Source organism: Calypte anna, chromosome 9 (assembly GCF_003957555.1).
Source record: "Calypte anna isolate BGI_N300 chromosome 9, bCalAnn1_v1.p, whole genome shotgun sequence".
Taxonomy (NCBI): domain Eukaryota; kingdom Metazoa; phylum Chordata; class Aves; order Apodiformes; family Trochilidae; genus Calypte; species Calypte anna.
In genome coordinates this window covers 17,189,279-17,203,962 of record NC_044255.1, presented here as the reverse complement: position 1 = coordinate 17,203,962, position 14,684 = coordinate 17,189,279, and the positions used below count along the sequence as shown (strand labels likewise).

At 39.2% G+C, this 14,684-nt stretch overlaps 1 protein-coding gene across 1 annotated transcript in view; it reads right to left on the bottom strand.

The window, feature by feature from the left end:
- Positions 1–14,684, bottom strand: part of MCF2L2 (MCF.2 cell line derived transforming sequence-like 2) — a 127,710-nt gene that overhangs the window by 88,195 nt on the left and 24,831 nt on the right. Inside the window, exons 4-9 of the mRNA XM_008493383.2 lie at positions 8,665–8,755; positions 7,315–7,434; positions 4,456–4,572; positions 3,218–3,367; positions 2,342–2,466; positions 662–776 (exon numbers count right to left, since the gene is read on the bottom strand). Of these exons, the coding sequence (XP_008491605.1) occupies positions 662–776; positions 2,342–2,466; positions 3,218–3,367; positions 4,456–4,572; positions 7,315–7,434; positions 8,665–8,755 (718 nt within the window). The remainder of the gene's footprint in view (positions 1–661; positions 777–2,341; positions 2,467–3,217; positions 3,368–4,455; positions 4,573–7,314; positions 7,435–8,664; positions 8,756–14,684) is intronic.

Genomic DNA, 14,684 nt, shown 5'->3' with positions numbered 1-14,684 from the left:
AAAAAACATAAAACAAGCAAATAAATAATCAGAAAAAGTCACCCAAAATCCCATCACAAGATACTAAATAAAATTATAAAAAACCTATGGCTTCTAAACATTCATCTACATCTTTTAGATGAGTCTGCATCTCAAGTTTAGTCTTTCAGCTCATTCCAAAATGGAAAAGCCAAAGAATAAAGCAACAATCAACTATTATTCAAAGAGCTGCCCCTGTTTCTTATTATTTATTTAGGCACACACAGTTTTGAAGACCTGCAGCTCCAGAGTCTATACTGCTCCAGAATCTATATTACTCCAGACTCTGGGCTGACAGTTGAGCTCTCTGAACTGTAATACATTGCCTCTGGTGGGACTGGGAATTTACTATCACAGGAGTGGTATTGGTAACGTAGCACACAAATGTAAAATGATTTATCATGAGGCTGTCATTTCACATTTTGGCCTAGCAGGCTTGCAGTTTGCTCACTGTGCCTTATTCAAATGTTGCAAGATATTTAATACCAGTCAAGAATTTTATTTTTGAATATACATTTCCTATTTCATAATGAAGGGCCTCTTTCCCAGCCTCAGTTTTTTGGATTGCCAGTATGCTGTAAGTATGAGTAAAATTTCACCTTCTTTACAAGGGAGGGCCAGACAGAATGGAACAATTAAATACCTCTCTAAAATCATGTTCAAAGTGTCGAAGCTGCAGGCATTGTTCTAGTTTTAGGTGATGCCTGGTCCAAAATTGATCAAAAGCCTTTTCTGTTTCATCCAGCTGAGCTAACAACCTGTTAAGAAATCAGAATGGAAATAATTTTATTCTCTCTTACAGTTCTTTTCCTTTAAGTTACACCAACTGATGGCAGAAAGTAGAGCAGGGAGATGGTGGGGAGCCTATGCACAGAAGGCTCTGTGTCAACTTTCCCTTAAACCAAAGAGAATGAAACTTGCAGTGAGACAGAAGTGTGACAATTCCATGCATCCACTGTGGCAGTTGCAGTCCTGCCTCCTGGCCTGCAACAGGCATGCAGCTGGCATGCTGCACTGGCAGCCCAAGGCAGCTGTCTCTCCCCAGCTTCCACCCAATTCTTCAAAAATTATTCACTCCAGGCTGCAGATTGGGTATGGTGCAATTATTCTTTTAAGGAGTGTTTAAGGCTGAATAGGCAACGACGACTTTAAAGAAATAGAAAGCAATTTTAAAGAAACAGGCAAGCACTGAATAATTTCTCTCAGTCCATTCAAAACAATAGGCTAGAAACTCATAATACCTCCCATGGACATTGTTTCACTTTATGTACATTACGAAACATTTATTCACAAAGAAATTTGTGTCATATGTCTTGAATAAAATGTCTGACACCAGCCTAGTGAGTCATTCTCACAGTCTCTGAATGATCTATTAATTATATTTCAAAGTAGAGATGTTTAAATAGAAAAATATTAAAAGGAAGTAATCTCTGAATATCCTCTATTTCACTAGACCAGCACTCTTTGGGTAGGCAGAGGACAAGGCAGAGGACAAGAGTCCAAGCAGCAAGGACTGAGCTCCTACAATCCCAGTGAGTGCCGGAATCACCAAGTTTTTGGGGCAAACACCAATAGTTCTCTCCTATTCCTCTCAAAACCAAAATTCTGTTTTCAATCTATCCCTGAAAAACGTGTTTTTAATTGAAGCTAGTTTATGTATTCAAGATGAATTAGCGCATTTCTTTGGGATAAATGTTTAAAAGATTTTAAAGTATTCAGTGAAAAATAGCAGCTCAGCTGTACTTTTAGCAGCTTTGTTCCCAATGAATGCAGATGCACTGAAACACCAGCATGACATTTCTCTTTCTGTCACATGGCACAGCAGAAGTTTCCACACAGTGACTAAAAGTTGTATGGAAATAGCTAGCATTGTAGGAAAGAATAGGGATTTCTCTCTGCAGCTGTGAAGTGCTATGTTTTGGGGTATAATTATCATCTGTTCCTCCCCCAGCACTTCCACAGACATGCACATTCACATATCCTCTCATTTCACATAGATTCAGCTGCCACTTTCTAACCAGGCATAAAAGTCTGGAGGATGCATATGTTATGAGGCAAGTATGTCCCACATTAACTCTTCAGCCAGGTACTTTTGATCCAACCAAAAATTACCAAGAAATTCAAGACTTGTTTGGGCTTGCCTTGACAGTTTAATCAAGTAACTCCCTCAGAGCTATTCCCTTCTCTGAGTTACCTGTCGAATAAATCCTGAAGAGCTGAACTATTAGGAATTTACAACATGCATATTTAAATAATGTAAATTATACTTGTATTTCTTAGGAATAAATTAGCAACTTGGGCAAGGTAATGTAGTTTCACTGACCTTTCTACTGTTGCCACATTTTCCAGTTCATCTGGACTGAGTTTGCTGTTGGCACTTCGGGTGACTGGTTCCCTAATGCATGTTAGTAGGGTGGCTCCCTGCTTCACAGCTAATTTCAGCTCATCCTGAGGAAAAAAAAAACAACAACAAACAAATTGCATGTGCTTATTCTCACATCTCTTAGATGGACAGCTTCTTAATGCTAAAGGAGGACTCTATTATAGGTATTTAATACTTGTAACAAAATATAAATGTTTACCAAAGATGGCATTCCTTCCTAGAAATACAGAGATGACATCTGTTCACTTTGAATAGTAGATATATTTCTACTTGAAATACTTTAGGTATATTTTTCGAAACAGGAATAGCATATAACTTTTTAGGAGACTGCATGTCTGGCCAGACCTAAAGTGTTTGCTGACAGCAGCAGTGTTTGCTTCTGAGCTGTCCTCTGAAAAGCTAAACTTGCCCCAACATCATTTTTTATTATTATTTTTATTTTTTAAAAAAACCAACCTGACATTCATTATCTAGTTGGATTGCTCTTTCAGTTGGCTTATCCTCACAGGTGTTCTCTACATCTGCACCAGTGCAAGTTCATCCTTTCTGATGAACTCTTCATCAAGAAACCATGCTAATTCCAGATGTGATCCCATCAAACCCTCATACAGTAGAAGTCACATTTCCCTTTTCTACCATTCCTGAAGCTGTAAAAATGTCTCCTTTTCACAGTTGAATCAAATTGACCTCCTGAACCCAGGCTTCTCTCTGTTTTAGTAGTTTTCAGACAATAAGCTCCAAAATTATGGCAGAAAATTTTGTTACACTAAGAAATCTTATATTACATTGATGGAGCTGTTGTGAGACAACATTCACCTTCAACTTGCAGTGGTGGTCAGTGTGTGCAGACAGGAGCTCCTCTGTGCACTGTACATCATTGGGAAGTTCAGTCTCTGCTAGGTCTGTTCCAAAGGTCTGTAGCATCTGGGCTATTGTTTTTACTGTCATTGCAAAGTTTTCAATAGCCTGGAAAAGCAAGAATATAAAGTCACAGAATGGTTATTTACTCTTAACCCTTCAACAATGCTTAGTCTTCCAGGCACACTGCTACAAGTATTATACCTTTGTAAAAGGTAAGAGAAGACAGTAGCTCAACAAAACTGAAAGTCTCACTGTTTCAAGGTGCCATGGAGGCTGACTGTTCCCCAGTGACACCTTCATATCTAGCAGAGAATCCTTGGCTGACTGCATCAAGCACCATCAAGTCACTCAAACGGAAGCCCTAACATACCAGTCTTGTAAGTAGGGCCAGAGATGCAAACATTTCTTACAATCTCAAGGAAATCAGTTCATTTTCCAGAATCAGGACAGAACTTCGCCCATTTTTGCTTTAATGGGATGAGATAGTATTTTGCCTGATAATGTGCCACAGTTTGGGGTAATTTTTTTGTAGACTGTCACCTTTTCTGGGTGCCATCATGAATTCTTTACATTGTTTTGAAACAGTGACTGGGGTGTGTCAACCAACTCAAAAAGGGAACAAGCAATCACGCCTGTAACAAGTTTCCTCAAAGACAACAGACAAAAAAGGTTTTCTGTCTTCCCATAATTACTAACTGCTCTTCAGTTACTCAAAATGAGACCCAGCTGTGCATAGCACAGAAATGAAATAGGAAAATAAAATCCAGTGTCTTGAGCATTTTTCACCTCTTTAAAACATGGACATAATTAATTATTAATCTGAGAATCCTGACCTTTGATGCAATACACTGCTATAGCATATGTTAAACTTCAACCATGACTGGAAGGCCTATGAATGTCATAAATTATTCAAAATCTAAGAATGTATATAAAGGCCTTTCCACATAAGAATACTGTGACACTGTTAGGACCCAGTGCAGTTCAACAGTGAGACACAGATTGCTGCTTCTATTACAGAATTTTGGAGAATTTACCTTTCTCTACTTGAGTCATGGATTTCCTCTTTCCATGATTCCCTAGCAGAATTTGTAGGCTGAAATGAAGCTGGAGAGTTACTACTTAATGGTTGGTCTACATCAGTCATCAGAACAATTCTGCATGTAGACACATGTAAGAACAGCACCAGCACTCACAGTTCGGTGATGTATCCACTGACTGTGGCCATACTCCAGGGTTCCTCCCAGCTCCCGGGTCAGTTGGCTTTTGTCAATATAGCCATGGAGATCAGAGACAGAATTTAACATGATGATCTGAAACAAATCCAAACACAAAGGACTGAGAGAAATAATGAGTCCTTTCAATCGTTGTCCCTAGGAACTGGGTTTGCCCAGACTGTAGTTCCACCATAGGCAATAAGTTCTCATTATGTATTTGCTCATGCATAGCCACAGTTTATCTCCATTAGGTTTTGCCTTCTCAGTATGTACATGGCCATTCTTCAGCCAACAATAATTTGACATGAATTTGCTCCTTTCTAGGCTGAAGATACAGTAATTTTTCATATGCATCAAGAGCAAAAGTACTGAATTTATAATGTTCAAACTTCCATCAAATACTTTCTGTATTTTCTAGATAACTGTTCTGTATGGAGAAAGGAGGAGCAGGCAGGTTAAACAGTTTCCTCAGCATCAGGTACTTGATCTAGGGAAGTGTTGAAATTAAATAACTGAGAGTAAGATTTTCCTTTCAGTTGCATCATTTATATGGCACTGTATGACCACTGAGTTCACTGGCATTATTCCATTTTAAACCATGATGAAAGGGAAAGGAGAGACAAACATATTTCAGCAATAGAAAACCAAGATATTGAGCACAAATGACTGGACATTAGTGTCTTAGGCTTGAATATATTAGATGAACCCTGGTGTACTTCTAATATTTCTGTATCTTGCTCCTGGGTAATGATTTTTAATCAAATAACAATCCCAATAGAGATTTGCCTCTGGAGGTTTTATTAATGACATTCATATGACATTAAGTCATATAAATCCTGCATTTCCTTATTGTGTCTGGTATATTATTTCAGGCTCCACTTCCTGCTCCTGCTCCTGTTTGATCTTCTGGCTTCTACCCAATTCAGTGTTGATTTAACCCAGCTAATCTATTTTGCTGAACATATTTGCAGTCTGATAGTTCAGATAAACACTTAAACAAACGTTTCCTTAACAAATTAACACTGTGTTCCTGAAGCCCCTTTAGAATGCTCATGTTCTGCCCCTGACTCACTTATAGTAGTGATAGGAAATGCAACCCATCCATGGCTCACTTATGTCACTCACGCTGTCACAGTGCCAAATGCACAACATGAACAACCAACCTGCAAACGATTTAGAGGATGAAGTTGGTATTAAATATAGGTCCTGATACTTAATTCCTTGAGTAAGGATATCTCCCATGGGACAAGAACGTTCTGGCCCTATTCTTATGCTTGGCATGTAAAATGATATTTTCACTGGAAACAAATAGGTGTTGTTCTCAGTAACCTACCCATTCTGAAACAGGGCTAATACAGGGGCATGCTCAGATGATCTTTATTGGAAGAGAAGCCAACACAGCTGAATGGCCTCTCCAGAAAGCATGGAAGAGCCCAGGAATTTTGCACACCTTTAATACAATCCTAAGAAACTTACAATAGGCTATATATACAACTGTCAGATTGTCAGAAGATATCTGGGCAGAATATTTTTATTTTCCTGCCTGTTGAAAAGCTAAGTTATTGTTTAATACTTAATGCAGTGCTTGACCCAAGCCTAGAATTCACCCTTCCAGCTTTCATAGTTTCAAGTTGAATTTGAATTGCAACAGTACAGAAGATGCTGCATTGCTAGAAAATGCCATTCCTTGATGAAGCTGTCTCTTCCTGGGCTGCAGTTGCTGGTACAACAGTTACTATGGTAACAGCTTAAAGCTTATTAAATACAGGAACATCCATTTTTCAAGGTGAAATAAAATGAAAAGATTTTGGTTTGTGTTAAAACATATACTTTTTTACATCAATGGGCCTTTTAATTACCAAAAAGCCACCTCTGCCAAACTACAGGCAATCTTACAATTTAATCTACAGTAACTGAATGAATATTCATGTTTCCTTTTCGTAATGCATTGTAATAAATAAGCTTCTGTCTTTTGCCTCTTTAGAAGCACAAAGTGTCTTAAATACCTGAACTTCAAACTTAGGTACTGACAGAGCTACAGTTCACTGGAGGAGAGCCCTAGGTTATTTGCAAAATGATATAAAACCACAAGCATAATCCAAAGTAATCATATGAAATCACTCCAGTAAAGTCATTGTGGAACACTCTGAGTCTGTTCCAGGGTGAAATACCATTAATCATCATCATTCAAGTTTTATAAATAAACACTTTGAAACCACGTGCAAACATGCAGCTAGGAACAACTCCTGAAAGAGTTTTCAAAGAATAATCTAAAACTTAAACTCTCAGGATTTATAACCTGCTGCAAATTATATTCTCATCAACCCATAGCATAAGCCAAGTGCCAAGTAAAAAAAAATTAATTCTGAGGGCTTAAGAATCATAAAAGGCATTATGAATACTCAGTGCTATGCAAGCATTTATCAGGGGCACTGTCAGATTGTCAGCAGTCCCATGGATAATATGTAAAATAGTGCAGAATTCAGCCCTAGCTTTTCACTGCTCTGTAGTGTAATTATGTTTGTCACCAGAGTGAGGTCTACTTCTGTCTGCATCAGGGGAACAGCTCCACTGAGTTAAGATGTCAATATTTAAAAACCTAGGTCACATTTTATAACTACACCAACCTTCCATATGGGAACATGCCCATTAAATGCCAGGAAGCATCCACTCTTTGGCATTACTATTATATACACCATACAGACCCAGATCAAAGTCCCCAGTCACTACGTGCAATTAGATCTCAGTTACTGGGTTATGAGTAATTGCTGACACCAAGGAACTGCAGACAAGGGAGATAAAGAAAGCACATGGACAAATTAATAATTGCATGCTTACCGGTACCTTCATTTTAAAGTCATCTCGATAGAGTTTGATGCCAATGTCTGCGATTGTCCTTTGGATAAAGCGGGAAGGTCGCAGGACAAACACCAGCTGCAGGTTTCCTGGAAATGCTCCCTAAAAGAAATACAGAGCTATTAGAAAGCATACATTTGCCCTGTAGGAAGGCCAGGGGAATTTTCAGTCAAGTATTGACTAAAGGAGACAAAGCAGGTACGATTTGCTGAACCTTATTCACTCCAGCTGCTGATGATATTAGCTGGTCTATTCAGCACGTGCTCATTGTCCCAGTCTCCAAAGCCAAGGAAGAGACCAGCCCATGGATTTTACTGCCCAGCCATACATTGCTTTCTGATATGGATTTATCACAGAGCTCTAAAGTTTCTGTGCTAGTGTCTTCATCCCCCATATTTGAAGCATACCAACCCCCTTTGTGCTACACCACACTGTCAGTTTTCTCATTTTTTTAGGTTGCAAGCACTAGGGGGCAAAACTGTCTACCCATGTTGGACTTGCTGAACGAACCTGGTGGCACAGATATATTCCCCAGGTTGACCTGCCTTCTCACTCTGGAAAGATATTTTAAAATCTTTTTAACCTCACATATTTTTCTACACACACAGGCACTCAACACATCAAACATTGCCATGTCTGCAACACCCAGCCCACATCTTTCACTGCACTTCTCTGAGCTCATCAAGCATAAAAAAAGAACAATTTCTAGAAGAGAGCAGCTTAGAAGAACTGAGAATGAAAAGCAAATCTTTCTAAATTCCTTGAAGGAACTTAGTTGCCTTGGTCATCCATCCATTCTACAACTCTGTATATTATAATCACTTCCTTCTCACACAGCACATGTTACTGGTAATAGCTGCATAAAATCAGTATAATTAGTACTGAAGATCAGTGCTTAAATCTGACTTTTGCACATTAGGTATAATGAGCTATTAAGAGCATTAAGACCTTCTGACGGAGATCACTTACTACCAACCAGACACAAAGCTCTCTGCATCTGTTTCTTTCATAAGCAGACCACGTCATCACTCCTCTGTGCACAGAAGGGTACTGCTGTTATACTCTTCTAGGAACAAACTTCAATTTCCTAGAATTTATATTACACTCAGCCCAGCAAATAAAGAATTTGTCCCAATTAAGCAGCAAAAAAGGCTGTCTAATTTGTTACTGCCTCTTCCTCTCTCTCATATTTAACGCACACGAGCTTCAGGGCAGAAGAGAATCTGCATCCACAAACAGAAAACAGAAGCTAAGAATTAGCTGTATCCTGTGCTGAAGGTTTAGCAGATAATTTTATTTTCTAGAAGATAAATTTAAAAAGCAAGCACTTACTGCTATCCGTGTCAAGGATGCCTTCACTGCACTCCATTTGTCCCGTCGTCTGTCTATGATGATAATGAATCCAATGCTGGCAGCCTCCAGACTGCAAAACAGAAGAAATAGGTATGTTGAGTTACCTGGAGATACTCCTGCTCCAAGGAAATGTGCTGCAGCAAAACACAGCCTCTGTTAGATCACTCTCTAAGCCTTTTATGAAAATGCAACATACAGTGGAAAGGATGAATATTTGGCAGAAATTCACATGAAAACAAAAGCCAACAAATTCTCCCTTTCCAGGGTAAGGTTATCAGTGTACACAAAACATGAATATTTTAGCTGCTAAATCTTGCAGTTGGTTTGCTACTCTGCTGCCAAACCTACGTGATTTTAATAGTTCAGGATGAGGAATTACACTGTGTTGTATCAAAGGCAAAACCCTCAGATCTTTTTATCTCCTCAAAATAATTCAAGGTATTGGACATCCCACTTTAGTCTGCATTCTCCCAGTACACTGATATGTGACAGGAGCACTTAGTTCCAGGGAGTCACTATTTCCCTGATGTCACCACCTTGCCTATGTACACAATGCCGCAAGAATTCTGACAGACAAAGCAGGAACTGAAGGGTTACATCTTGCCAAGCACAGCTTGGTTCTAGGGTTGCAAGTCATTCAAAACTGTCCTTTGAACATTTTGGCTAGAATAACAGTTACTGTTCCTTCTCCATACTTTTCAAGGAGGATCTATGGGGCACAGACTTGATGCTCCGTACCTCATAAATATCCCATCTTCACTCTCTCTCATTGAAATCCCATTTTGGTGTGCAGTCTCAGTGAGACTGAACTAATCTCTCCCTTCAAAGAATGATTCCACTGACCCCTGGGGAACACTACTTGTGGCTGGCCACCAACTGAATTTCACTCCATTCACCACAAAGATTACAACTCTTGATCTTCAAGAAATTCTATAAAAATATTTCCTTCATCCCTTTTACATTGTTCCTACAAGAAGGATCTCAGGAACACCATTGTCATGGGTTATTTTTGCAAACTCATATCAATAATCCACTGAAGAGCACCAACAATACCAATATTGATCTTCTGATGCAGCTCTGCAGAATCAAGAACAGCAACTTGGAAACCAAAGGGTTGTGCAAATCTGGGATGTCATGCAAGTGTTCCTAATAGTTCATCATGCTGGTACTAGGAAAACTAACGGACTTTCCAACTTCATTTTTTTTTAATGTTCGGTCTAGGTGTTAAAGAAAAAAGGTTCAGAGGAAAGCAGCAAAGAAATTGTGTGCGTTGCAGATTGTTACACAACAGGTGTGAGAAAGTAAATACAAAAGACTTAAACTGTGGACTTCCTAAAATACAAAAAAATCTGCATTGGTTTTATCAAACTGCTTCTTCTGGAAACTAGAAGCCCCAGATCCTCTACTTAATACAACCACCACCACAAAAGACAAAAAAGCCACTAAGATGCTGTCAGAGAAACACTCTTTAAAAATCAGACATGGGTAGCACCCAGTTCCCTGGGCTCGAGGACAGGAGACCATCCAGTCAACACTGACTGCTCTCTGACCACACAGACTACAGAAAATTGACTTGTTCAAGACAAGATCAGACTCATTTACAAACACTTGAAAAAACTCCTACCTACTCTCCACCAGCTCAGGCAGAAAAGAAGTTTTTAAACATTTGATAATGTCAATACAAACAGTTGTCACAATCTCAAAAAAACCATCTCAGCAGCCTTTCTGGCCTCTTGTTAAACCACAGACTCAAGCATGCTCTGGCCTTGTATGGGTGGAGGTAAGATCTTCTAGTCACAGTTCTTCAAATGACCAGAGAAATGAGTGACCACAAAATGCATTTGCTCTTGCTGGGAACAGGATTTCATCCAAATATCTCATTATCCGGAACAAATACAGAAAATGCATGTTATGACTAATTATTCCAAGAGAATGGTGTTACCATTCAGCATCCATGTGGCTTACAGTGTGTTATTGAAACTGGATTATTGTTTAGAATGAAGTTATTAGTAATAAAGTAAGATGTGAAGGGGGAAATTACACCAATGCAGTTCTTCTTTAAACACTTACATGCTTAGATGGCTTTTCCTTTTATGTATTTTTTACTGCCGTGTTAATTTTTGATAACCATGTTAAAGCAGCAGGAAAATTGGAATGCTAGAGGACACAATTTGAATCAAGTGGATCACCAAAAATATGGCCTCTACTTCAAAGAAACAGAGAATATAAACCACAATCAGCATCCTGTTTTCAGTTCAGAGTCATGCAACCAATATGTAATTGCTGAATATCTCTGACAATAATTAGACATATAGAATCAGGTTCAAATCTTATGCAGTTCCATTGAAACCAGTAATTAATAACATCAAAGTAGATGTGTTAGCTGAAGTTAACAAAAAGCTGATGTTGATCTAAAGAAATACATCATACAACTAATATCAGGCTAATAAAAATAAGAAAAATCTGTTATTCACAAAATTCATGATGTAGCATACCACAAGTAACTATATCCATAAGCACCATATTCACACAAGCTGACTGCACATAGAAATAATCCTTGGTTTGTCTATCTGCCTGCTTTGAGAAACTGATTAAAGGTTTTCTAAAAGGAGTATACACAGACGATTGGAAGCCTATAAGCATTAGAATCAGACCCTTATAATTGCACCTTGGTGAGCAAACTGCAAGGGAAATAACTGACAAGACAGCATCTGCCAAAAGCAACAAGTACAACTGTGAGTTAAACAAACACAAAAAGATTTGTGCCAAGTAAAACTTGTCTCAGTTCCTCAGAACTAACTCTTTAGTTCTGTTTTATAAAATCACTCAAAAAGGGATCTTTGCTATTTTTCCAAGTGCATGTCCATGATTGAGAAGTTAATTTTTTCAGATTTTCTTCTTCGTGGGGATTTCTAACAGCATGAAAGCATCCAAGCATCAGATCCAGCCCAAAATGAAGTTCATAGATAATAGGAACAAGAGCTTATGAAACACAGAGACAAGAAAATGCAACAGAGAAGCAGCAACGGAGTTTTCTCATGAAATTAGGCTCAGCAAGAATGGTCATAGGGGTGAGAAGAGCTGGGAATAGCGAACACATGGGAGTAGGAAAACTGCTAATTAGTGGCCACTGCACACCAGTGTTGCAGGCCAGTTAAAGACAAACTGAGGAAATGGAACATTAAATAGATACTTGTGTGACTTGGCTTTAAATATGAGAATAAAGAAGAGTAAAATACCACTTTGCATGCAGTCTAATTAAGCTGAGGTGCTACTCATAGCTCTCTCCCTCCAAGATCAACTGCAGGTGGCTGGCAAAGACAAAACCTGCCAAGCAGCCATGCCTGGCACAGGCAGCTGAGGGGGAAGGCACATGACAGAATACTTCATTACACAGTGCAGGTACAATCCTAAGCTGTGGAAGAGCATAAAAAACAAGCCAAGGTATGAGATCTGTTTGGGTAAAATGAGAAGGTGGCCATTAAGCAAACAATTCAGATACATATTGCAGTACAAATAATTCACAACATTGAACTTACATTGTCTGAGATGAAATAGGTAAAAACAAACAAATAAACAGCACACAAAACCAACTAAACAAAACTTTAAACTTAAGGAGGAAAAGAGTGGAGAGAACTAATGAAAAAAAACCATGTTGCTAAAAAGCAAAGCAGCTGAGCAGATTTCAGAATGTGTGAGAGATTATCTATGTCACTCAGAATCACTGGCAAACTGTGCAAAGGCAAGCAGCAAAGAAGCCTTTCAGATATACACCTCTGCAGAATATACACCTCTGTAGATCTTGGCTGCTATGAGTTGATGGATGCAACATGACAAGGCTCTAGATAAGAGAGGTACCTTTGGACAACAGAAAATTCAAAATGGGGCTGTGACCCTGATGGAAAGCTAGGCCTCCCCTTTCTGCAATGTTACTACTTGCTTTTTTCACCTTGATGTTCAGGATGGTATCAGTTGTCTTCACTGAGATAAGCCAGTGGTATTTGTATGTTTGGTCTTTCCTTTGGGTTGGGTATTTTTACTAGATAGGACTGATTTAAGACCTAAATTTATCCAAGGAAACAGAGAATGTCAGGAGGTGATCCTATTTCAGTCAACACATTGAAAGGAAAGGCCATACCAAGGTCTGAATGTCATTTGGCTCTAAGGGATGCACACAGGCAAACAGCCTGGCCAGGGTAGCAGCATCAGGGCAAGTGGATGTACAGCTGAAAAATATCCATTGTGTGCACATCCAGAGGAAAGGAGTTTAAAACAAACACACACATACTGTCAATGTTTTCTCTGTCAGTTCTGTAAAGCCTCTACCCTCTTTATGGGAATGCATTGGTGTTTCTCCAGTTCTCTGAAAAGAGGGATTCTAAGACAATCCTGCAGAGCATATAAACATCACGCTCACCTCCAAATCAGATTCTGGCATATTTGTCTAGATTCTACAGATGTCTGGCATGGAGTTTTATTCTCCCTGAAGGAAATGTGTGCAATCGGCAGAGCTATTCCATCCCCAGCTCTGAATTCAGGCCTCGAACGCTGACTTGAGGAGGGCAGGGTATGTCAAATTTCCTGACCTCTTGTGGAAGGTAAGGGTATCTGTTCAAGTAGCCAACCTTTGTCAATTGTAGGAGAAGGGAATTCTGGACATGGAATAAAGCAAGTAAAAAAGGGCTTTCTGAAGCTATCTATTGTAAGTATACATGCATAGTGGCATGCCTGTGCACACACTGTGTTACCTACCCAGTGATTGTGGAAGTGTATGTATGCATGTATATCTTTGGTGGAGGGAACACTCACAAGCTGGTGTTGAACCAGAGAAAAAACTAATCAGATTGCAGAAGTCACACTGGGCTGATCTTCCATTCTGGAGAGCAGTTCACATTGTAAAGCCCAGAAGTGCAAAGTCTACTTACAGCCCACCCCAAAATACTGTGGTGTGTCACAGCTGGTAAAGCAAATTTGCCAAGCAGTGTCAAAGGCAAGTACATACTTGTGCATCTGAGTAACAACATTTGCTGATTCTCTTTATCTTTTCACTGTTTTGTCATATGGGTACACTAAACATTATTCCAGAGGGACTTATAAAGTTACAAACTCATTGAATGATGCCATCTGCAAATAACAGATCTTCCTCCCCACAACTAGCATGAACCTTATGCTACAAGGATACACTGAAAAAGACACTACAGCAGACAGATATTCTCTATTTGCCTGAGAAATTATGCTGATTTCTCCAGTTAACTGAGCTATGAACAAGGAAGTATTGTGAACTCCTTTTCAAACTGTACTTCATCTTATCCGATTCATGGCCATTCTCTTTGTAAATCCACAAGAGTTAAAGATCATTCTCTTTGTCACTTTGATGGATACTACAGACAGGCTCACTGAAATTTGTGTTGAATAGGTGACTATTCAGTTTGATTTAAACTGCCTGTTCAAGGTCAGCCACAGACTGGGATTTGAACCCACATTTTCTGCATACCAGCACACTGGTTTGACTCAGGTTTAATCAAAGATCACACAGCTGGGACGCGAGTTTTCCAGGGAGACTGGCTTTCTCAAGTCACTATTTGAAACTTGCCACCTTTCACGTGGATGGGGAGGGATGAAGATATTGATTTCTAAGAGGAAGACTCTGAGTGCCAAGCTTTGGTTGTGGGATTTATGGCATAATCGTATGAACTATGATCTTAATGTGACATAAATGGGGGGACTGTTTGGGTGCAGCAAAGTCTTGTTAACCTGCAGTTGGCTGATCTGTGCACAGTCTCTCACACATCTCAGAGCAGTAAATGAACCACATTTGTTACTTTCATCAGCACTACAGTACTATACACTGTATGCATATTACGTTATGACAGTGCTCATGGACATGTAATTTCACTGCTAGTAGTCCTTTTAATTTTAATTCTCAAGGAAGAGAAAAGCAGAAGCAAAGTGAGAAGGACAATCTTTCTCTTGGTATGTTCTTTCAAATCCCAGCATTA